The 25,676-nt window shown below is 36.4% G+C and overlaps 1 protein-coding gene across 4 annotated transcripts in view; it reads left to right on the forward strand.

Moving 5' to 3' along the window:
- Positions 1–2,422: 2,422 nt before the first annotated feature.
- The window catches only part of LOC131050849 (G-patch domain-containing protein 1), a 31,453-nt gene continuing 8,199 nt past the window's right edge, over positions 2,423–25,676 (forward strand). The window contains exons 1-9 of one of the 4 annotated variants that reach the window (XM_057985142.2): positions 2,424–2,635; positions 11,884–11,994; positions 22,157–22,241; positions 22,347–22,426; positions 22,636–22,654; positions 22,779–22,869; positions 23,013–23,091; positions 24,548–24,632; positions 24,919–25,193. In XM_057985142.2, coding sequence (XP_057841125.1) covers positions 11,896–11,994; positions 22,157–22,241; positions 22,347–22,426; positions 22,636–22,654; positions 22,779–22,869; positions 23,013–23,091; positions 24,548–24,632; positions 24,919–25,193 — 813 coding nt within the window. In that variant the 5' untranslated portion in view covers positions 2,424–2,635; positions 11,884–11,895. Of the gene's footprint in view, positions 2,636–11,883; positions 11,995–22,156; positions 22,242–22,346; positions 22,427–22,635; positions 22,655–22,778; positions 22,870–23,012; positions 23,092–24,547; positions 24,633–24,918; positions 25,194–25,676 lie in introns of all 4 variants that reach the window. The other 3 variants (XM_057985143.2, XM_057985144.2, XM_057985145.2) reach the window with 3 other exon arrangements.

Raw genomic sequence — 25,676 nt, forward strand, 5'->3', positions numbered from 1 at the left:
AAGTTTTATATAGAAATAAAGGCCTATCACATGAAATTACAACATGCATAAAAATTTGAAACCCAAACTAATCTTCTACAAAAAAACTACAACAAACAAGGAAAACTATTGAGTGTAGTACACTAAAAAAGCCTAAAAAAGCACAAAAAACCCCTCTAGATTGATATAAAATGATCTCGATATCCATAAGAGTGTATCACACACATATAAAAATCATATTTAAATATACAAAAAAACAAATAACAAAATGAAATCCCATACCTAACACTTAGAAATAATACAAATCACACACTGTGAACACACAAATTTGGAAACCCACAAAACTGCAACTTCTTCAACACATTGGCAACCTTTGGTTGAGATTGATTGTAGAAACCTAAGGCCTCCCATTCTTAGATAACTTGAAAACCATGAACATCCTATCCATGAGCCTTTTACTTCAATGGTTTATTGGCCACTAAAGGGTTCACACACATTTTGCTCTGTGAGATAAAATGAAAGATATCAGATTGTGAGAAAATGAATGAATTTTTATATTTTATATGTTGCATACCCAAAAACCCCAATGCTATGATTTGGAAGGGAAAATCAATTTGAATTGGGAATTGGGTCCTACTTGATAACTCTCTGTCAAACATGATAATTTGTCTATTTCTTGATGATGCTTCAATAAATGCAAAAAATAAATCTAATTGACCCCAGAGGAATTCAATGCCCCTCTTGTGCTGATACCAATAAAATAATATTAAATTTAATAATTATTTGTCCAAGGGATGTAAATTAATCTTGGACAATATAAATACTAAATAAATGATTTCTCCCAATATATCCCATCACAATTGAGTTACTACTTTTGGTCAATGGGGATTTACTATTTTTAGTAAGTTTTATTTTTGGAAAAAGGGACATGACAACATCACATTCAATTTACACTAATTGAGAGGACTAAAAGTTATTTAAAAAAAATACAAAATGTTAAAAATAGAGATAAAGCAATGTATGTATGGTGACCTCACATTCCATTTACAACCATACAAAGGACCAATGTTGATTCATAAATATACATAAACCGAAAAAATAGAGCCAAAACAATGGATGATGACGTTAGCTTCCATTTAAAGCCATACAGAGGAGTGAAGTGAACAAATGCCTTTTAGAAAAGCAAAAAAAATATTGAAAAGTTAAATAAATTCTAGTTCATTGCCTTGGAGAGGTTTAACAACCTCATCTCCAAACACATACACATTCCCCTCATGTTGGCATCAAGAAATTGCTTGGAAGCCATGACAAAAGGTGAGTGGAAGTGATCATGTTCTAGTCCCAAACCATGAAGAAGAGTCAATAAAGAAGTGTCAATGAAAGTTTAACGCTACAATACACAACATTGAAGGTTCCATCATTTCAAGACCTAGTGCCATCTTGAACACTGAACAATGAAATTCAAGGGAGACAATTGAGTGTGAGATGACATGGGATAAAGGATACCATTTTCGAATTAAATGGCCATCCACTATTTGATCTTGCAACATGGTGTACACATATGAGGTATGTTGACCTTTGCCACCAGGAATCTGCATGATCTACCCTCGATCAACATTGAAAATTGAAATAAATTGTGGGGCCTCCTCTTCATGTCATCCTCCACGTGGTTGTTGTGTAAGATAATCCTATAAAGAAGATTTTTATGTTCACTACATCATTGCATACGTGGTGGTTTAAAAATAACTGATCTTCATCTCATGTGACACTCCACATAAATCCCACAAGATAGGATGCCTTGTTGTGAGAGTCTCTCCCTTAGATAAAACTTCTTGCCATCCTCCTAAAAATTCAAAATGTAGCATGCCCCACTAAGGCTGGGGTCCCATGAAGGGGGCTTTAAGAACAATTTTAAGGAGTGGGAGGTCCCATAAAATCAAAACAATTTTTTATAGGATTAATTGGAATCTTTTCATGAAAAATAGTAGCCTCTACATTTGAAGGCTACGAATTTGAGTGGGTGCAAATGGTGGGGGGCTAGAAATTGCACACTAACTTTTTTCCACCACTTGTTAATCTTTGAAGTTTTTCATTTTTATCAATTAATTTTTTTATTTATTCACGTGAATTAAATATGTTAAATAAAAAAATTCACAAGACCACCAACATCTATGAATTTTGGAAACATTCTTAAATCTAGAATAAACTACAAAATTCATGAAACGACCCACTTTAAAATAATCTTAAAAAATTTCAACACAACCTGAATTTTTTTTAAGAAGTGCCCTCATAACACACCAGCCTAAGTGATCCTTTTGAAATGTGACCTACAAAACATGAGGGGTAAACGGTCAAGACGGCAAATAAACATTTTACTTCAAACGGGACGGCTGGCAAGTATGAACGCACCAAATATCCAAAATTGCTATAAAATACATTACAACCATCATATGTCTTCTCTTTGTTTCCTCCTTGGGAGGAAGACAGTCAGGGTTCAGGGTACTTCTATAATCGACTCTGGGAGCATTACACTTGTGTAGATAATTGAAGGATTTTGTTGAACTCAGATTAAGAAATCATGGCGGCACCCGAAGGACCTGTTTGTTATCAAGGAGTTGTCAGACAATCTGCAGCTTTTCGACTAATGAAACAAATGGTAAGTCATTTTCTCCGCTTTACATAGTACACGAAATACTTACTAGAAGCAAAGTATGATAAGGAATTGAGAAATTTACAGAAAGAAATTATTTTCGCTCCATTTCAAGTTTTAGGGTTTTAGTGCCAAAACCCTAATTTTGAAGGGCGTACAGTAGCATTCGAAAATGATAGCTATACAATAAATAAACAGAATTTTGAGAGGACATTTTACCTACGTTTTGTCCAGCGACTGGATCAATTCACATGGGAAGATCGATTTACAGTTTTGGAGCTATAACTGCTTAATTATATAACTACATTCCTATATGAAATCATTAGTCAAGACAATCATAGAAATGTTCTTATAAACACTCAAACACATTGTTATATGTTAGTCAGATTTGGTCTGAAGGACTTTAAAGGTAATCTTACCATACCATATGGTATGAGATTAGAATTTTTCATCACGTAATGCCTACTGGATACGAGCTCACAATACATACCCTAAATTTATATAATAATTACTAATTGTTTAAGACAAGCTTTTTGTAAACTAAAGATCCAGAGTCTATATTTTGAGTCACTCTTGTTCATCCATCATCAGTATCAAGCATCTGATCCGGAGTGTTGATTTTCAAAGTCTCTGTACTTGTCTTTTTACAGAAATTTTGGCTTCAACTATTGCGTAAAATGTCTATAAATTGCCAATGCTTTCTACTAGGTGTTCTCTTATAGCTCCCTCATATTTAATTTGTGGATATTTTCCAGTCCGTTGAGCTTTTAATATTTTGAAATGATCACACGAAGTCCCCTATAATGCATCATCATTCTAAGATCACCATGGGTGTACAATTGGATTCTATTAAGCCAAATATTTTTGTGTATTATAGCCTGTATTATAGCAGCTGCATTAATGGCTTAAGGGGCTTAAATTTTGGTCATCATAATGGCAATTGCTTCAACTCACATATAGCAGAGTGTTACTTAAAATCCCAAATTCACAGACTAAAAAAAACCAGAAACATAAATCACATGCATTGAGCTCTCATTCAAGATTACCTCAATCAACAGAAATTATGTCCATAAGATTCACTTCTAGAATTTTTTTTACGGATTCAGCCGTATCTGCTTCACTTAATGCTGAAGTTAAACACCTCTTGTGAGTGGATAATTTACATTTCTCTCTTAAATAGAAGAACCTATTTACATTTTCTAATTAGTTTCTAAAATCAGATGCTGCCTTTATAGTCTTCCCTACCTCTCCAGTCCTACTTTATAATGAACTTTATTACACTTCAATCCCTACATTAGCAACCTGTGTGTATGTATAGAAATTACACTTGCTATTGTGTATCTTTTCTCAATATCACTAACAACAATTTTTGATGGTTTGCAAGGGCATTGAAGGTAGCAATCTTTTACTACTTGACCGTTGTTTGTATAGATTTTGTAGAGTGCATAATACTTTTACATATTTATTTAATTATCCCATGTTGACTATGCATAGGACAAGTTTGCTTAGGTGTTGATTTGTACATGTGTCACATTGTAAGAGGCATCTTCACTCACCCATGTGTCTCATTCATAGCAAGCATCTTCTATTATTAACAACTCATATTATTCTTGCTCCCTTCATTGTGATTCACCTAGTTGTCTTATGGTAGGACTTTTCTTTTGTAATTCTTATAATACTTCTCTCATTCTCATTCTTAGATGGATTGAAGGAATGAGCTTGCATCATTGTAACTTCGCACTTGCAGAATCTTCTTTTTTTGGTCGGTAACATATAGTATATTTTATTAATAATTTTGAAAATGTACATATACTATATATCAATATCGACACCATGCCAGCTCTGTGCAAACAAAAAACAGAGCCATAATCACCTATCTACCATGCCAGTCCTACATATCATTTACAGTGTGAATATTCAAGCCACCCTCCTGGCCCTTACAATTGTGGCAGTAAGCCATCAACAAAAAACCCCAAACCATGAACCCAAAACCAAAATTTATCACAAGAGTGACTCCAAAAAAACTAACCCCAATACATCCCATTCAAACAGAGATTCATAAACACAAAGTCGCTGCCAAAAAAGGAGGCCACAGCTCGCAAAAAAGAATGCAGATAGAACCTCCTGGTCATGCCTTCACCTGCGCCTCCCGCCACTCAATTCCTCCTCTGCGCTCTGCCTCATCTCTTCCTTTTCTTTCGCCTACCATTGTCGCCGCCCTCTCCATCTGCCACCACAATTGCACCACCCCAACTACCTCCCTCTGCTTGAGAAAGTTTTTCAGAGAATCCCAAGCAATGAGGGCCTCAGCCCACCTTTCATCTTGGTTGAAACCGGTTGGCCACCTCATAAAGGGAACCAGCTCATGCAATTCAGCCAATGCAGGGTCTTCAAAACCTTCACTCACGTCGAAGCCCGCACTAGGTACAGCCCATTCCAATACTGAATTTAAACCCCCGGCCATTTGTCATCCACAATCGACCGCACCACCCACAACACATTGTCTGTGGTATCTCCCAGCTCCAGTCCCCATGGTACCACCATGGTCACAATATCCGTATTTGTCCGATAACGGTTTTTTGCATCCAGAGAAACATTTCCCAGCGACAGTTCCATCAGATGGATGAATTCCTCATCCCCCAATTTGAATAACTGCTTCATTCTCCTCGCCGTAACCAGCCCAAAAAAGGCAGCTTGGGGCTTGGAAGTAATAAGGGGAAAATTCGCCTCCATAATAGCTCCGCCACCCAACATCACAACAAAGAAACAGAGAAAGGCATAGACGAAACCGCAGCCAGCCGCTTTATTGCCAGCGCAACTTGCATAGTCCCATCAATCAATCAATACCCTTCCTCTTCATAAATGCCGTTATTATTAATTAGAGTGCCAAAGTACTCATTGAAAGGAATGTTGCAAAAATTTTCAAATTGTACCTCCCCCAATCTCCTCGAAATTTACTGCCCATTTTGATAGGGTGTCTGCAACCTCATTCGCCGAATGTCTCACGTGTGTTGTGAGGTATTCACACATCGCCCCATCGCAAATGGGGACCCCCACTTTTTTTCTTGCTTCCTTGGTTGTGTTTGTGTCCTTAGCTTTTAGCTTTTGCATTTGAAGGGGAATATAAGGTCAGGAGGCCAGGAGTCAGGTGAATAGCCTTGTGTGAAATGTGAAATGAGTAAGTTTGTAGGGTTTGCATGTCATGTCAGTAAATCAGAAGTTTAGCTAAAGAGTCTAAATGAAGTTGCTGATAACGATAATCCAAGAGTCCAAGGTTGTAGGTAAGCTCCATTGTTTTAGTTATCCTTAGTCAAAGTTGTTTCCAAGAGTTTTCATCTCACAAGTTTGAAGGAAGAAAGTGAACCAAGGTGATATGCATAAGGGCAATTTTAAGATGACAAATCACCTTAGTCTCTAGGCCTCAAAACCACACTTCATGTTGAGTGATAGATGAGCGAAATTTTTCCTTGAGACTTTTGATTGAGAATTGGTGTATGTATGAGTTTGAGCATTTGAATGAATTATTCCAAGGATTAAAATCTTGTGCAATGAAGTGATCAATAAGCTCATTTGCAATCCACCTCATCTCTAAGTCTTCTCCAGGTTTTAATTTCATGACTTACACTTTTGAAGCGAACTTCATGTTTGAAGGATATGGAGCGAACTTCATGAATGAGGAGATTGGAGCAAATTTCACTTATAAACTTTCATAAACAAGGTTGGCAATAAAGGAATGAAGTGAAGGAGTTGAGAGCACTAACTTCATGAGTTCACCTTTTGGAGCGAATTTTCAGCTTCATGAGTTGCACTTTTGGAGCGAAGTTCTAACTTCATGAGTTGATGATCTCAAGCGAACTTCTTGAGTTGGGGTATTGGAGCGAATTTCATGACTTGCCACCTTGGAGCGAACTTCATGAGTTAGACTTCTTGAGCAAACTTCATGCTTGAGAGATTTGGAGCGAACTTCTTCATGTTGAAAGTGGAAGAATGAGGGAAATTCAAAAAGTGCGAACTTCATGATCAAACACTCAAGAGCGAACTTCATGACTTCATGTTTTGAAGCGAACTTCATGACTTGCCACCTTGGAGCGAGTTTCATCAATGAGCATACATGAGCGAGCCTATATGAGTGAAGTTGAAAGAGAGATGAAGGATGTTTGATAGTAATTGCCTTGAATAGATTCAATTCCAAGCTAACTTCATGAGTTAGACTTTTGGAGCAAACTTCATGACCTCACCTCTTGGAGCGAATTTCATACTTCATGAGTTGGGTTTTTGGAGTGAACTTCATGATCTCACAATTTGGAGCGAACTTCATGAACTCAACATTTGGAGTGACTTCATGAGTTAAGGAATTGAAGCGAACTTTAGGTTTGAGAGATTTGGAGCGAATTTCATGTTTGGAAGAGACAAGCAAGCTTAGCAAGCAAGGCAATTGAAATAAGACTTCATGTGCACACCACTTATGGCCAAGAGCGAACTTCATGAGTTCAAGGTTTGGAGCAAACTTCATGAGTTCAAGGTTTGGAGTGAACTTCAGGAGTTGAGCAATTGGAGCAAATTTCCTACTTCATGAGTTCAACAATGGGAGTGAATTTCCTACTTCATGAGTTAAACAATTGGAGCGATTTTCCTACTTCATGACTTCACCTTTTGGAGCAAACTTTACAAAATGAACTTCATGAATCAATGAAATGGAGTGAATTTTACACAAAATGCACTTCATGAGTTAGGGAAATGGAGCGAAATTCATGATCAAAGGTAGAAGAGCGAATTCAAGTGTATTGAGAAGCATGAGTGCACTTCATGAGTTAGAGGTTGAGAGTGAATTTCATGATTTAAGAAAATGGAGCGAATTCCTTATGAAGGTGAACTTCATGAATTCATAATTTGGGCGAACTGCATGTTTGAGAGATTTTAAGTGAACTTCATGAGTTTAAGGTTTGGAGCGAATTTCAGGAGTTGAGGATTTGGAGAAAATTTCTACAAAGGTGAACTTCATGACTTAGAAGATGGGAGCGAATTTCATGAGTTGAGAAAGACAAGAAAACTTAATAAGCAAGGTGATTGAAACAAGCTTCACATGCACACCATCTAGAGCAATCTTCATTTTCAAATATACATAAGCGAATCTCAACTCCATGTTCAAACCTACATGAGCGAATATCAACTTCATAAATCGAGCTACATGAGCGAATTTTAACTTTATGTTTGAGATAAGTGAACTTCATGTAGGGGGCTTCAAGGGCGAATTCCAACTTCACAAACCAAGGGATACGAATGAACTTCAAGAATTAAAACATGAGCGAACTTCATGATTTGGCCTACATAAGCGAACCTCACAATTTGAAGGATATGAGCAAATTCCACAAAATGAGCTTCAAGAACGAATTTCAAATGAGTGAACTCTACCCCATGTATTCTTAATAGAAGGCGAAGTTGCAAGATTTGGAAGAGCCATTTTGAGTTGAGGGAAAATGAAGGAGAGCAAGTTCAAAAGACAATGGCAACTTACTGAATATCAAGAGTGGAGTAATTTACGAGCGAAAAACATCTTCAAGTGTTGATTCATGAGGGCGAATTCTCTTTATATGCTCTTATTAAACTTACATATTAAGTGTATTTGATACTTGCTTGTTTGTTTTATAGGAGATGAAGAAAGAAATAAGGAGATCACACAAGAAGCATTCACTTACACAAAGACATGATCTACAACATCAATGACATGTAGTCACAAGAGAAGGAATTCCAAAGGAGAAAGACTGGAATGATATGAGCTTAACTTTGAATTGTTCTACACTCATTGCTTATGCATTAACTTGAATGGTGAGCAATGTTTGATGGTATTGATTCGAACATCTTTGAAATGTCCTTAGAAGATTGCACCAAGCTTGTGTCAAATTGTTCAGTTTGATGGTGAGACCTTGCTCAGTAGGATTCCATCTAATCATTCACCCATCTTCCTGCATTCTTAGGATTAGAATAGACTCTCTGAATCCTTCATATTTTGCCATTTTTTAAAACTCTAGCTAGTTTAGGATCAAAGAGTATCACCATATTGCAACATCAATTGATCTAAGTTCCAACAAATCAAGCATTCAGGCATTCACACGTAAGTCCCCTTGTGATTCCAGCACAATCACATCAACCAACAAAGCTTATCCACACGTAGTGACCCTACATTCATGAACCTTGGAGTCTTCTCAAGTGATCCTTAAGCTAATCTTCAACATTTGAGAGATTTTGTTCAAGAGAGGATAAGATACTTCAGGTATTTTATTCTGTGTTCGCATGTGCCTAAAAAACACATCAACAACGTGCCCGACTTGGAAGCACCGTACAGACGCCAACTCACTTCAAATTGCCAAAACGAACTTCTTCAGATGCCACGCTTCAATATCCCTCGAGATGATAGCATAAATTATTATTAAGGAGTCCCCTTCTAAGCGCAATTTAGTGACTCCCAATTTCTTGCCAAACCTAATAGGATTCAAAGCCGCTAAGGCTTCTGCTACATTATTTGTCCCATTGCCGATTCTTTGAGCCTCAACGGCCATGATATTCCCTCTCCAATCTTGTGCTACGAATCCTATTCCAGATGGTCCAGGATTGCCTTTTGACGCTCTGTCAAAGTTGATTTTCACCTAACCTTCCTCAGGTTAACACCAATCGATCTTCACAGATCTATTAGCATTCAGATTCACCTGATGAAGCCCATGCATGGGCCCGCACTTGCAGAATTTATTATTATATCATTTTGCATATTTATGCTTTTTTTATTGGAATAACTATTGTTTTGCTACTATAATGTGCTTCACTCATTGAGATTGTGGGTTTTGTGCAATGTTGTCTTGATTATAAGCAAATTTACTTTGTATTAGAGCCATATGGTGAGAAGGAGCTTGTGTTGGCAAAAGGCATCTTAAAGGCATCCTAGTGTGAATTTGACATCTCTATTGTGTCTATGGTGTCCAAAATTCCCAATTTGCACCTTTGGTTTGCAAATATTTTTTTTGCAAACTATATTCAAGACAAAAAATAAATAATTTGTTTTGGGGCAAGGTATACCACCTCTCTCCTCATTCCTCTAATAATTTTCTTTTAAAGAAAAAAAATTGAAATTAAGTGAGCAGGTACAAATTGCACAAGAGCACATGCATCTATGAATATTTGCAATCATATACCTCACACCTTTTTTGGCAGTTTTTCCAATTTTTTATTTTGGCATTATGATAAATTTTGAAGAGCTCTCTACATTTGGTGGCACCTCTACATGTAGCAGTTCCTCTATTTATGATGGAGGTTCTATTCTTCATGGTCTTTTTGGCTTGGAGGAATTGGCTTCACAAATGAGCTATTTCCTCTTTATACCTTCACTTCACTTGGCAATATCCTGGTCAAATGGAGGTGATTTTAGCACTTTTTTTGACCTCACCCATTTTGTTGCTAGCTACACACTGGTGAAGATGTTTTTTTATGCCAATAGGCATCTACAATGACATACAAATATCCATAAACAAAAAATTGGTTTTGAATAAATTTGACGTGTAGATGACAGGTAAATGCATGCATGTTTCAGTTTCTCTATAAGTATCATTTTATTGCTCTAAATAAAATAGAATCATTGTCACTTGTCTCTATGTATATGAAACTGTTACATCTTTAATGAGAGTGAAAGAGTGCAGCTCCATGTCCTTCTTGACAACTAATAAACATGCAAGACAATTATGTGATATCTCTCAGCATTATTTAACGTTTTTTTAAAGAATATAAGTATAGTAGTTATAGATCACACCCATATTTTTTTTAGAAAATTAGACTTCTAGTAGACTTTGCTGCACAATCTTTGTTTTGTGAACTTGTAAACCTCATAACTTTCACAAATGAACTTAAGATTTGAGTGCTGTTTTCCCGAATGTTGAGTATTTTCTAAGCACTACAAATTGGTGTGGTGTTGGCCATTTTTTTCCTACTCAAACATTGTATTGTACTTTCAGCTTTGTGGGCCATATTGGATGTTGTAAAACTTTGAAAAATCAGTTTTGATCTCTCTAATTGCACTACCTATAAAGTGCCCAACACTAGTTTGCTTAGGTTGTTTTTATTAAGCAATTTTTGTGTGTAGGGTATTATTAGAGTATTTGTTTAATATTATAATAATTTATGTTTACTCTTGTAGAAAGTTAGGCTTTAATGAAGTTGTGTTGTAACCATCATCTATTTTTAATATGTAATTACTTCCTATTTTTTTTATATGATCAATAATATAATGCAATGCGCTCATCCCAAGAAAGCATGTCATTTTCTTTTTATCTTGTTGTTGTTGGGATTAAGGTGTCTCAACCTTTGCAAGTCTTAGCATTTATTTGGTGATTATTTATTTAATTATTTTATATAAAGTATATTTGCTTATGTAATTTAATTATATGCATTGTTACATGGGGACGCTTCTTCCTTAAAAAACCCCGCGTTCCTTGTAAAGGGATGTTTTTGAGACTTGGGGACTTGGGGACATGTACCCCCATAGCACCACCACCTCTGCCACCTCGGTCAGGGATGCCGCTGGGTTACTTGCTATATGGAATGTGCCATTACATACTAATTACAATCTTTAACTTTGTTAAAACTAGTTTGCCTTTCATGGGGCACTCACAAATATTTTCTATTGCAGATATTGCCTTGAAGATTTCCATTCACCTCAATTTGTATATTAATGCGTTCCCCCCACTATTGCTCCACCGTTGACTCCTTTCCATCCCCTCATTGTCCCCAAATTTTGGCCCTTGGTTCCCCCCATCCTCAAAACCCATATCCGCGTTCTACTTGTTAGGAAACTCTGTGGAACTATGATTGTCTGTGCACTCAATGATGTCATTTATTGGAGTGGCACTTTGAGTTGTCTTCTTACATGTGAAGTACCATGGGTGACATGGTTCCCATTTTTTAGGAGGTAGGCATCCCATTTTGTATGAGTTGACTAGAGTCATAGTTGATAGTTAACTTATGTCGGATTGCCAACTACTAATGAGTCAATGGCAATTTCTATTTTCGAGGAATAAAGTTTGGAAGTTACTATAATAGGTGGAGTTATGCATGTAGGCACATTTTATTTTGTGTTTAAGTGGTGCATTCTATTTTGTGTTTGAGTGGTATGTTAAGTGGGCACCTTGGAGGTGTAGTTAATGATTGACAGGTTGCAATTTTGCATGTGTAGGTGTCTTGACAATTGATAGGTTGCAATTTTGCATTTGCAGGTGTGTTGACAAATGGCAAGTTGCAATTTTGTACGTGTAGCTGTTTTTGGTGCCTTGCTTGTGCATCTTCAGTCTTGGGCGTACCATTTTGGAACATCCATTTTATGCATTGTAATTGCCATATATTGAGCACTTGTATTTTTGAGTTGTATTATGTTGTATTCTTGAGTACTATTAGGTTGTTGAAGTTACTCCGAAATTGTGTAGAAGTGTGAAGACTCTCGCAAGAGCATAGCTCAATAATCGTATTGTAATTACTTTACTGATAATACATTGTGTTGTATTTTGGAGTGTGGGTTTTTTCTCATGAAAGGGTTTTCCCCATGTATATACTGTGTTATGGTGTTCACTATTTGAATATTTGTTTAGATGGTATCGAATGTGCTTCTGAATCTGTAATAATTTAAGGTGTTAGAATTTTTTTTGCACTATCTCTGTTGCTTAGATTGGTGTAGGAAGCGTCTTTCGTGCATTTGGCTTCCTTTCAGTTGGTATTAGAGCTTGGCAAGTCTTCATTTCATTGTTAGGTTGAAGGGTTTTCTTTTATTGATCTTTGTTTCAGTGGAATTTTTCCAAAGTGTTTTTCGTAACTTTGTTGTAGGTAGGCAAGAGATGGAGAAGTTTAATTATAGTGAAGCATTTGTTGCAACCTTGGCAACACATGCATTTGAAGATGTGTGGTTGATAGACTCGAGTGCATCTTTTCACATGACCTCACATAGGGGTGGGTTCTCGAAGTATGAAGAATACGATGGTGGAAGGGTTTATATATGGTTGATGACTCTCACTTGAGGATTGTTGGCCGTGGGAGAGTCAAGATTAGATTCTTTGACAATAGAGTAAAGGGGATTGATGGTGTGTTGCATATCCCTCCTTTTAGTGAGTAAGTTGAATGATGTGGGTGTGTAAGTTGTTTTCTTGAACGGAGGATGCTAGATGATGAGAGGAGCTATAGCGTTGACTAAGGGTGTTGAGAATGACACTTGTACAAAGACAATGAAGCATTTGTTGCAGCCTTGGCGACACATGCATCTAAAAATGTGTGGTTGATAGACTTGAGTGCATCTTTTCACATGACCTTGCATATGGGTTGGTTCTTGAATTATGAAGAATACGAGGGTGGTAAGGTGTCTATGGGCTTGACTCTCATTTGAGGATTGTTGGTTGTGGAAGACTCAAGATTAGATTCTTTGATGGTAGAGTGAAGGGGATTGATGGTGTGCTGCATATCCTAGGTTTGGCAAAAAACCTCCTTTCAGTAAGTTGAATGATGTGGATGTGTAGGTTGTTTTCTTGAGTGGAGGATGCAAGATGACGAAAGATGATGAGAGGAGCTAAAGTGTTGGTTAATGATGTTCAGAATGACACTTTGTAAAAGATGAATGCATACACTGTTTGGTGCAATAGTTCTTTTGACAAGTCGAAGAAAAGAGCCTTAGATTCTTCATCCTCACCTTCAGATCAAGTAGTGAAGAAATTTGTTGCATCTACTTCCAATGGTAGTGCATTTTGGGTTCCTAAGGGTGCTTATTTTTAGAGGTGAAGCTTCCAATTGAGAAGACATGTTGTGGCACCAAAGACTTAGCCATATTGGTGAGAAGGGTCTCAAAGCCTAGAAAAATAAAAGTTGTGTTTAGTTTTATTCAAGTTCTCACGAGTCTTTTGGGGTTTTGGAATGTACTCATTTTGGTGTGTTTGGTACTATTAATGTTCTTTTGCTATCAAAATTTGTATATTTTGTTTCATTCATTGATGATTAAAATAGAAGGATGTTTGTATATTTCCTCAAGAGTAACTCTAAAGTCTAGTAGGTTTAAGAAGTTTAAAGCTTGGTTGAAAATCATATTCATAGAAAGATTAACTGCTTGGGGATTGACAACTGTGGTGACTTTTGTTTGATAGAATTTGCCAAGTTTTGTAAAGAGAACGAGATTGAAAGACATAAGATGAGTCTATACACCCCTTAGTAGAATGGAGTTGTGGAGAGGTTGAATAGGATATTGGCGGAGAGAGCTATGAGTATGTTGAGTGGTGATGGTCTTGAATAGAAGTATTGGGTTGAAATTGTAGCCACTTTTGGTAAACTAATCTCCTACATCAACCAACACTTGTTGATAAGACACCAATAGAGGTGTGGTCAGGAAAGAAGCCTTCGATGAGACATCTCAAAGTATTTGGTTGCGCGGCATATGCACATTTGTTGGGTGAGAAAAGGTCTAAGTTGGAGAACAAGGCAATCAAATGTATTTCCATTGGCTATGGTGTTGGTGTGAAGGGGTACAAGCTTTGAGATTCAGTGATCGAGAAGGTTATCTATATTAGAAATGCAATTTTCAAAGAAATGAAACTTTCCTCTTTTGAATTGCAATGAGAGAAAGGAGAAACAAAAGGAGGGAGTCTAGGTTCCACCCACTTTGATGAAAGATGAACTACGTGCTCTTGTTGGACTTGATGATGAGGAGAGATCAAGAAGTTTTGAAGAAGAAGAATCTTAACCTCAACCATTGAGGAGGTCAATGAGAGTTAGGCAACAATTAGAAAGGTTTGGTTATTCATTGTTGGATTCCAATTGTATTTTTGCTTAGATTGCTAACATTAATGAGCCTATGATTGTTAGAGACTATGGGTATGAGTGATGCGGATTCCTGGATGAAAGCCATGGATGAAGAGATGGTTGCTTTGAATAAAAATAACACATGGGATTTGATACCTTTGCCTGAAGGACGTAATCCCATTGGTTGTCAATGGGTATTCAAGAAGTTTGGTCTTGATGGCAATATTGAAGAGCATAAACCATGGTTGGTTTGGAAAGGGTGTTCATAGGTGGAGGGAATTGTTTTCGGTTCTTGTTATCACTTGCAACAACTTACAATTTAGAAGCTGAGTAAATGGAGGTGAAGACAACATTCCTTCATGGTGGCTTGGATGAAGATATTTATATGTCACAACAAAACATTTTGTGGTAGAAGGTAAGAAAATCTGGTTTTCAAGTTGAAAATATCTCTGTATGGTCTGAAATAGTCTCCTAGGATGTGGTATCAAAAGTTTGATACTTATGTGTTGAGTTTGGGATTTTAGAGGTCTAAATCCGATCACCGTGTTTATTACAAAATTGAAAATGGTTGCATTCTCATTATTGCATAATATGTAGATGATATGTTGTTCATTGGGAAATGAAAATCTTTACTTTTTGATTTGAAGTCGCAATTGTCAACATAGTTTGAGATGAAAGAACTAGGTACATTTTAGGAATGGAGATCAAAAGAGATAGAGCTAGTAAAAAGCTTTGGTTAAGTGAGAGCAAGTACGTGAATTCGATGTTGGAGAGATTCAACATGATAGCTTGCAGATCCTTGGTAGTTCCTCTTTTGCAAGTAACAAAATTATATGTGGAGGACTGTGCAAAATCTCCTATTGAGATGGACGTTATGATGAGAGTACCACATGTGAGTGTTGTTGGTAGTTTGATGTATGCCGTGGTTTGTATGAGGTTAGGCATTGGCCAAGTAATGGGAGTCTTAAGTTGATTTATGGCTAATCTTGGATGGGTACATTGGATGCAATGAGAAGAGTGTTCAAATGCTTTCTGTGTTCTTTGTAGTATTCCTTGTGTTTTGATGATTATCCTATTAGACTTTAGCATTCATTTTGTATTTGTGGATATGTGGATTTAGATTGGGTAGGTGACATTGTCAACAAAAGATCCACCAGTGGATATATGTTCACGATGTTTAGTGGTGCTATTAGTTGGATGAGTAAGCGACAAGTTGTTTTGTCCATGATAGACACAAAGTATATGGTAAGCTACTCATGCTTTGTATGGAAGCCATTTGGCTTAGATGGTTGTGGTCTAATATTGGGTTTGATGCAAGGGTGATTACTCTTTGTTGTGACTATTAGAGTGCCATTTGCTTAGCAAAGAATCCTACTTTAATGCTAGAACAAAGCACATTGACGTTTTTGTTTTATTTTGTTTGTGATATGGTGGAAGATGGGAAGGTGAAATTGGAGAAGGTAGACACTTTAGTGAATGTTGCAAATGCATTGATAAAGCTAATGAGCATTGATAAGTTCAGATGGTGTTTGGAGTTTATGGGCCTGACGACCCTTAGTAGTTGAAATCTTGTTGATACCATTGGCTTTTCAAAGGTGTTTGACAGGTGGGAGAATTTTGGGATTAAGGTGTCACAATCTTCGCAAGCCCTAGCATTTATTTGGTGATTTTATTTTATTTTTTATCCGAACTTTATATGCCTATGCAATTTAATAATATATGCAACCGATGATGTCATTAGTGGAAGTAGCACTTTTAGTTGTTTTCTTACATGTGGCATGGGTGACATGGTTCCTATTTTGGAGGAGGTAGGTGCCCCATTTTGTATGAGTTGATTGGAGTCATAGTTGATAGTTAACTTATGGTAGATTTTTAGTTACTAATGGCAGTTTCTATTTCAGAAGAGTAAAGTTTGGAAGTTGCTATTACAGGTAGAGTTATGCATGGAGGTGCATTCTATTTTGTGTTTGAGTGGTATGTTAAGTGGGTGCATTGGAGGTGCAGTTAATGATTGACAGGTTGCAGTTTTGCATGTGTAGGTGTGTTGACAATTTTGCATGTGTAGGTGTGTTGACAATTTTGCATGTGTAGGTTCTATATGTTTAGTTGTTTTTGGTGCCTTGCTTGTGCATCTTCGATCTTGGGTGTATCATGTTGTATTCTTTAGTATCGTTAGGTTGCCGGAATAATTGCAGAATCATGTAGAAGTGTGAACACTCCGTGCAAGAGCAAAGCTTTGTAATTGTATTGTAATTATTTTACTGATAATAGATTGGGCTGTTTTTTGCAGTGTGGGGTTTTCGTCCTGAAAGGGTTTTCCCCATTTATATGTTTTGTAATAGTGTTTTTGTTTGAATATCTATTTATGCTGATATTGAATGTGCATCTGAATTTGTAATAGTTTAAGGTGTTGGAATTTGTTTTGCACTATCACCTCTATGTAGATTGGTGTAGGAAGTGTTTCCTATGGACTTGGCTTCCTTTTAGTTCTTTGTTTTTATACCAACATTGGTATCAAATGAATTTTCAAAGGTGGTCTGTAAGATAGAGGTTGTATGGTGTAGCTGGTAAAATTTAAATAGGTATAAAATTGTAGGGCAAAAATTATAGGCAAAATCATGTATTGAAATTGTCATTTGCAATCAAAAGCGTGAGGTTTATAATTGGATTTTGTGCTAAAATGGAGGGCATTCATGGCCAATGAAAAAATTATTTAATCGTGTTTTTTTTCTAGCTGAATGTTGTTAGTTCTTTCTGTTGGAAATCTTTATTTTTTTTGTAGGAAATCGTCAGTCTTAACTCTTAAAAGCATCCTAATGGGCATTTTTCCTTTCATAATCGGTTAAACTCATGGAGCATTTTTTAGAAAATTGTGGTAAAAATTCTAGACATGGGAATTTAAGAATTGTTTCCTTTTTGCTGTTGCATTTTTGTTGGTTGCAAGTCAAAGTTGCAATTTTTACCAGTTATGTGATTAATTCACAAAAAATCGGGATCTACTGGGGGAGAAAATAGTCCATGCGACTGATTTGCGAAAAAATGGTTCTAATCAAAAGATTTTTTGGAGATTTTTTTCTTCTACAGCTGGTACAACTGCTTACATTTCTAGTTGTCACTAGGATCACAAGTACAATGAATAACATAGTGTAGCCAATAAAAGGCGTGAGGTGAGTGTGTCGTGACCCAATCTTGACTCGGTAATACCTGATTGGAAATTGTCTCATGACAGTGGGACTTCACAATTTCCCAATTGTAGAATGTGCACATCATGCCTGTGATCACTCCTGAATAGGCCGAAATCATTGTGTCAAAAACATCCGTAACAAGGAGCACAACTTAAATATCGCCCCTCTCTCTCCTTATGAACAGGAGCCTTCCTGTTGCAGGAACAATTAAGCATTTAAACTAATAGAGTGATTATCGACAGTCAAATCAAGGCGATTAAGTGTGAAGAGGTGCAACGAGAACAAATAAAACACGACTCTTTCCCATGGGTTGTGTCCCTGCAGGAAAAGACACCTCCACGAACCCAATAGAGGGATATAAAGGGGCTTCATTGGCATTGAAGGAGGGGCATTGGGAAGGAAAAAGATCATCAGATTACAGCATCAATAACCCAGCACAGAGGATGCAAGTACTGCAATTTGAAAGAAAAAGGCAATCGATCAGCAGACAGATAATAATATAATAAGATCACCGGATTCTGAAATACCTTCTCTCTATATTGTGGTATAACGAGATGTTAATACATCTGTCTTTATGTCTGATTTGTGTATATACTGTATGCAGATGTTAATGCTTATTGTATGCAGATGTGAATGCCTATTGTATGCATATATGATCTAACATTAATGTTTATTTAGGCATGTGAATTCCTATGAGTAATAATCGATCCTATGGAAGGAACGAAGGGAGTGCAAGGAGGGGGAATGGTGAAAGGATCCTCACTAGGTATGGTGCCTCATAAAGATGGTTGAGGACCATTGGTTAAGGACCATGAGGCCACCTCATGATGATGGTTAAGGACCATTGGTTAAGGAAGGAGGATAAGGTCCTAACCTTGGGCCTAGGGTTGAGGGTCAAAGGACACCCTATTGCAACTCTCTACTATCTCCACATTGATCAATTATTGAAGGGATACTCAATCATAAGAAGAGAGGATTACAAGTAGGGGAACAATGTGTTGACTTGGTGGTCAACACCTCCTTGTGGACTTGTGACATGGCTTAACCGCCTTTTATGGGTCGGGTTAAATCTAGCGTTTGTATTGGGCGTTGAAAGTTCGAGCTTTTGGCGCAATGGCAAATGATTCCAACAATTCGTATTAGAGTCTTGGGAAACGGGTTCGAGTCTCCCTTCAATGGGTACTGAGGGGGAGATTGTTGACTTGGTGGTCAACACCTCCTTGGGGACTTGTGACATGGCTTAACTGCCTCTCGTGTGTCGGGTTAAATCTGGCATTTGTATCGGGTGTTGGCAGTTCGAGCTTTTGGCACAACGACAAATGATTCCAACATGGTGGTGGGGTTATCTTCTAGGTACACCACCTCATGGTATATGACTGGGGAGTTCCATGAGGCCAAAGGATGAACTTCCAGGGCACCCTGTTGTGAATGCTCCTCACATCATGGTAAATAAATTAAGAATTTTCAATCATAAGAAGTAGGATAGGGGTGGCAAGATTGAGGGGAATGCTTATAGGACATCTCACTAGGTATTCCACCTCATATTGATGGCATGGGTCACATCAGGCCAAGGGAGGGATAAGGTCCACCCTTGGGCCTAGGGTAGAGGATCTCTAGGGCACCCTATCAAGTCACCATATCTTAGCTCTTCTATGGTTGAGCCTTCTCAAAATGATTTAAGCAATATTGTGATTAGATCTATACTTTTAATATATATACTTGCTGCTTTCTAATTAAGGAGATCTATTGTATGAATTATGATTATGAATTAATCCCTAACTTGTTTGTAGGGCCTCAATCAAAGTAAAAGGTATCTCTAACCCTATCTTGTTTCAATTAAGAATTTTGATCTATGGCAAAATTTGGGATTCCATAATTTGGGGATATTACAGAGTGGAACCAGCCATCTCATGAAAACCATCAGCAATTGGCTTAGCAAGGTAGGCAACATCATGCTTGAGGAATTTAATTTGGGGCAATGTGCTTGCTAGTGATCAACTTATGACTTCTTCCATATGATATTAAAGAAGAAAATGTGGTAGGGGGAATATATATACTCAAAAAATATGTATAGCATACCTACCTGGGATACCATAAGTAGTTGAGGTCTTTGATGCCCAAGTATGAAGATCAAGATCAGAATAAGAGGGATTTTTAAGGAAGAACCTCCAAGCGTTTGTAAGCATTGTTAGAGTGTAATCATGCATGATTTGTTTTTGTTGCATTCAATTGTGCTCCTTTGGGAGCATTGCCCTAAATATGAAAATTCGTACCACCGAAGACAAGTGTCTGATTACTTTGTAGAATATTGTAAAAATTTAAAAACAGACGACGAATTTACAGAAGTAGAGAATAAAAGTCAATTTCATAATTGCTTGAAAGGAAGTTGGTCATTTAAATCTTGGTTGCTTGGCATTCAACTTGTATTGATTTTTTTTCTTTTTTTGCCATGGATATGAACTTTAGTTGTTCGTACCCTTTAACTCGGGTCGAACTTCCCAAACATAGAAGCTCCAAGGAGTTCATCCATGAGTCATCTATGCATGGTATGGGGAAATGGTTTTTGCCAGCCTTTTAGACTTTTAGTTATTATAAATAAAGTTTAGTAGTTATGACCTTTGTTTTAGAGAGAATAATTTAAGCTGCAAAAAGACTTGATTTCTCTAATGTTCATTTCAAACATCATTCAAAAAGGCTTCTAGATATCAAATTTATAGTTGTGTGGATGTCAGCATGGAATATTAACTATGAGTCAAGACGCCTGAAGTGGGTTGCAATCCCAGGGTTAAGTTACCAAAAACCCAAGAACACTCGGATAAAAAATATTGATTTGAATACAAGAACTAAAATATTCAGAAAGTACTTGATATTTGCTCTTGACCTTTAGCTTTATGTACTGAGAATCTGTGGTATCCTCATATTTTCTTATTGATTTTTTTTATCTGTTGTCTCTTGACTATTATATAAATTCGCTTCTTATTTATAAAGAATCTGATAAGCAAAGGTTTAAGATCCCTTTTTGAGTCGTCCATGTTTTACAACTATTGGTTCATACAACGTTTGGATTGCATTTGAGTCAAGCTAAGATCACACTCCGTCTATTATTGGCTCAATATAAGGCTGTGTGAGAGATTTCGTTTTACATTGGGAAGTTTAATCTTCTGTACAATTCTGTCTGGATAAATGTGAGTGCTTAGTGTATCAATTATCTTGAGTGTGACTGTTTCGAGTATTAATTATCTTGAGTGTGACTGTTTTGAGTATCAATTATCTTGAGTGTGAGCATTTCTTGCCTTCTATTATCAATTATCATGGCAAATCTTAATACCTGTTTCAATCCAAGAGCTTTGGGGTTGTGCAGTTTCAGTAATAGCTGAAAGTGATGTAGGTTTGAGGTTTGCAGTGCCTGCGGTTTTTCTAAATTCTTGTATCTCTCCCTTTTCTTGTTGAATTCTTCATTGTATACTTGTTCACATTTCTGTGTCTGTGGTGTCATGAGACCAAGCCTAAGGCTAATGGAATATGGTATTGTTGTAACTTTGTAAGTACCAGTAACCTGTAGGTGTAGGGTACAAGTATGGAGATGTCATTTCAAGTTCATGTATAGGAGTAAATGAATGCGGGTTTGGTTATTTCACATTTAAATGTTCTCACAAAAAGATGTGTATTAGGACAGGGTCCGCATCCCTGTACTGGAGTTTCCTGATGTCTGTGGAACTTTAAACATACAATTATTGTCAAATCTTGATCTTTTGACATAGATAGCCATTATACAGGTACAAGAATACATGTGTGAAAATGATAAACAAATTAAAAAGGTTAAATTTACTGTTGATAATTCCTTTGGTGCAGTGTGCTTTAATTTCTCTCTGTTTGTGTCACCTATCTAACGGACTCTTCTTATTTTTATTCATATTCCTTTTGTAATTTTGCTTCTTTGTGCATTGTGTGGTTGGGAAGGCTTTTCCAATTGTGTGTCTATTGAGTTTGTTATCATGGCACACAAATTCAAGAGCAATTAGAGAAGTGCAATATGCTGAATAAATGTGATCCTGACAAAGTGCAATGCAACTGAATTTAAAGGCAAGCTTGATAAATTCTATCAGACTCCTTAATGGTTATTAGTTCTTGTGTTAAATCATAACATGGTTAAAGCCTTTAACAGATAGCATATGCCCTGTGAAGAACTGGTCAATATCTAATCCTGTGAAGAACTGTTCTATAGTTGTTTTTTAAGGACTGTGAAGATAATATTGTAGTAGTAGTTTTTTCAGTAGTGAACCTGTACAATATATCACGTATCAAAATTCAGCGGCAGTGAAGTTTGAGCAACCTTTTAAAAGTTCTATCAAGTTTATGTGTTGCATGGATTCACTTCAAAAAGTATTGAAGTTTTTTTCTATTTGAACTTTAGTTTATGTCGTGGGCTCAAAAGCATCATGAATTTAATACTAGAAGGTAAAAGCACCTAGTTGTTTTTTGAATGTCTTGTCTAAGTTTTCTTGTTTTTTTCTCTCTGCTTGCTCTTTGCAAGGGTTGGGAAGAAGGTGAAGGCTTAGGAAAAGATGGTCAGGGAATCAAAGAGCATGTTAAGGTTAAGAAGAAACAAGACACTACAGGTCAGTTTTCACCATCATAATATACTTGAATTATTTATGTGCTGTTTACTCTATCTAATAGATATTTGGAATCTCTTTAATGCTCTTGCTTTAATTTATGTCCAGGTATAGGTTTAGATAAGGCAGCCAATAACTGGACATTCAATACTACTGAATTTGACAACATATTACAAAAATTAAAAGTGGTATGTTGATAAATATTCTGTGTTCTTATCATAGCATTGACAGAGTCAACTTTGTTTTTTGTCATTGATTTTTTCCTAACTAACAAAGCATGGAAACTTGTTTTACCAGTATACATTGCTCCTTAGGTTCTAGGTTAGTTAAATGTATTTCCTTTTGTGGGATTTCATCTTTATCTGATTCTGACAAGTAAATTTGGTGTGTACCGCAGCAAGTGGCAGGCTCAGAAGGTTAGGATGATATTTCTAAACTTTACATTTTGTAATATGGTCTCTGATAAAATTCTTCTTATTTTGCTGGTTATCATTGCATAGATAACTGATTCATGTTTCTTGAGTTTCCATCTTACTTCAGCAAAGGAAAATGAAGAGAAACCAAAGGTGAAACATATAGAGACAAGTGAAGTTAGTATCCCAGTACTAAAGACAGTCCGACCACAGGGAAGGTAGTGCATTGCTGTCTTTTTTGAAATGGATAAACACATCTGCTCATGGTTGATTCCCTTAAATTATTGTGTTTATTGTTTTTGGCTTCTTGTTGATGTATTGCAATTTTCATCCTCTGTGTTTAAGCTTATTATGTTTGCAGATACAAGAAGAGAGAGAGGGGGAAGCTTGTGAGTGGATACTCAGAGAAAGAGCTTCAGGAAATTTTGGTAAGCTTTTGTGTAAGTTATTTAAACCTTTCATAAATTTTTAAATTCATGTATGAGATTAAAGTTTCGTTGAATTAGTCAAAAGGCTCAAAGCAATGCCATTCAGGGTAATGTGGAGAATTTTTAGCAAGCATAAAACTGATTTTTCTGCAATGATAATTATCATTATCTGTTTCTAGGACACTGGATTAACCATCTCTAGCTATTTCTTGAACTGTATGCTTAAAATATATAATGGATTATGATGAGAAATGATATAGACGAGGAGGTTCTGATTCTTTGTATCATTCCCTCAAGTTAAACCATTTCACACTTTGCTTTAAATAACTAATCGTTCATGCAATTGCTTTTATATAACATTAGGCAGATATGCCCAGATTTCTGTACACACTTCCTTTTTAGAGAAATGAGTCTTCCACTGAAAAACTATGCTCTCCTCTCATCTCAAGCAGTTTTGTTTTTTCATAACAAAGCACAACTGACAATGGAGCATATTGTTATTATATGATTAATACAATCATGGAGATGAGTTTTTCCAGAATAATTCCTAACTTTTTTGGTTGAACCTTTCTAATGATAAAGAAGAGAACAAAAGTATGTGTTTTTTCTTCTGTTCTGGAAAGTTGTTACATGTAAATTTACCACAGAATTTTCTTCAAGTTAAGTAGTCTGACAATTGAATGTGGCTTGAAATTTAGAAGTTGCAAGTTGTAGCAAATGAAACTCTGTGGTTGATTTAAGGCAATTGAATTGTGGTAGATGGCAAAGTACTTTTAGTTGAACCTTAATCTCTTGATGTTTTGAGTTGTTAAGGATGAATTTATATGGGAAAGCTCAACCCCACCTGACTCCAAATCTTACCTTTCATTCTACTGGGCATTTTGGTGTAGAATTTCTTGAGATTAGCTGATGCATTTTCTTTGCCAAAAAAAGATTTTATCAAGTTCAAACATGGAATGACAAGGGGAATTGAAGAAAGAACCTCTCTTTTGACATTTCTGATGAAAATGCTTTGATGCATATGGGCAACCAATCTGCAAGCCATCATGAAACTGTTTGAATCTTACAGCTGTCAAATATTCCAATCCTCACTCATCATAATATCCAATAATGGAGATTTCCTTTATGTATCTCAACATGATGAGGTTTACAGCCTATTTAATATACGTGACTTTCAATAACTCCCAACTTGGAGAATTATCAAAATATCACTTGAGGCTATCCTTTTGTTTGGAACTGATTTGCTTTACTCAGTTTTAAGTTTTAACATGATAACAAGTTATGGGGTCTTTCCCTGCCTTTATATGGATTGTGTGATTGCAGATTTCATATTCATTTATCTGGTTGTGACTTTAATAACTTGAAGTTTGTGATTTTCAAAACGAGCTGTTTTTAATCTCTGACCGAAGCTTGAATGTTCTTTTGTTTGGACCATTGGCCATTGCAATTAATGACTTGAGCACTGCAGGGAAGTCAAGCTGCAACTTCTGGAGTTCAGTCCTTTGGTGAAACACCAGAGATAAATGTTGTCAAAGAAGAATCCGACTCTGGAGGTAAATGTACCATCCTACCAAAGTCTGTAGTGTTAAAAAAAGCTGCTCCTTTGATTGAGTTACGCTAGCATTTGAGGGTAATTCTTTTGACTTAGTCATAAATGCATGTTGTCCCTTATTGTAATCAGATGAGCATTCCGTTTTGAGAAATAAGATTGTCCTCTTAATTTAAGATGTAGAGCATTTGATTACGCTATTGACCATCATCTTGTGTACTTGAAATGATTGGAAGCTTTCTCAAAACATTTTTACTGTGGAAAGTTTATATATCATCATATTTTTGCAGCACAGTTGGATGAAAGTACATTTGAAGAAGGCAGTGCAAATCTCAACTCTACATCTTCAGTGGTTTTGTCACAAATATCTAGATATCAATCACCAGAATGGTGGGGCCATAAGTATGGATTTGTTTGGGGTGGTCTCCTTGGATCAAAGCCTAAATCCAAGAAAGATACTAGACCAAAAGGAAGTCAGTCTGTCACAGCAAACGTTGTCCAAGGTTCAGCTTTAAGAACTACATTTTGTGAACAGGACCAAGAAAACCTTTATAATCTTGTCCAGGTATGCTCTCTTTGTGGTTTTTGAAGTTATGATCATAAAATACCTTATCTCAGTAGTCGTTATGAATGCTAAACAATGAATAGCTTGCAAGATTTATATATTTAAACAAATAGAATATAATTTTCAGAGCATATTTATAAAAGTTAAAAGTTTGTATTCTAAGCCAACTACATGGTGAGATGTCCCTTACTAGTTATATAAGTATAAATATGTTTGCCTGGGAAAACAGATGGAAAATAAATCAGAAATGGAAACAATGCTCTCCTTTCAAGGAAAAACACATTAATACATACAGAGATTACTTCTTACAGAAAATACATATGCAGCAGAATTAAAGATTCATTCAACTGAACTCACATAGCTTATAAACATTATTTCTTTAGTAATTATAATGGGAGAACACACAGGATGATCCGGTTAGCCCATCCATCCCACTCTGGATCCAAAGGCAGTCATTATGCCCCTTTGGCTTACTAATAGTGG

Source organism: Cryptomeria japonica, chromosome 1 (assembly GCF_030272615.1).
Source record: "Cryptomeria japonica chromosome 1, Sugi_1.0, whole genome shotgun sequence".
NCBI classification, from domain to species: Eukaryota; Viridiplantae; Streptophyta; class Pinopsida; order Cupressales; family Cupressaceae; genus Cryptomeria; species Cryptomeria japonica.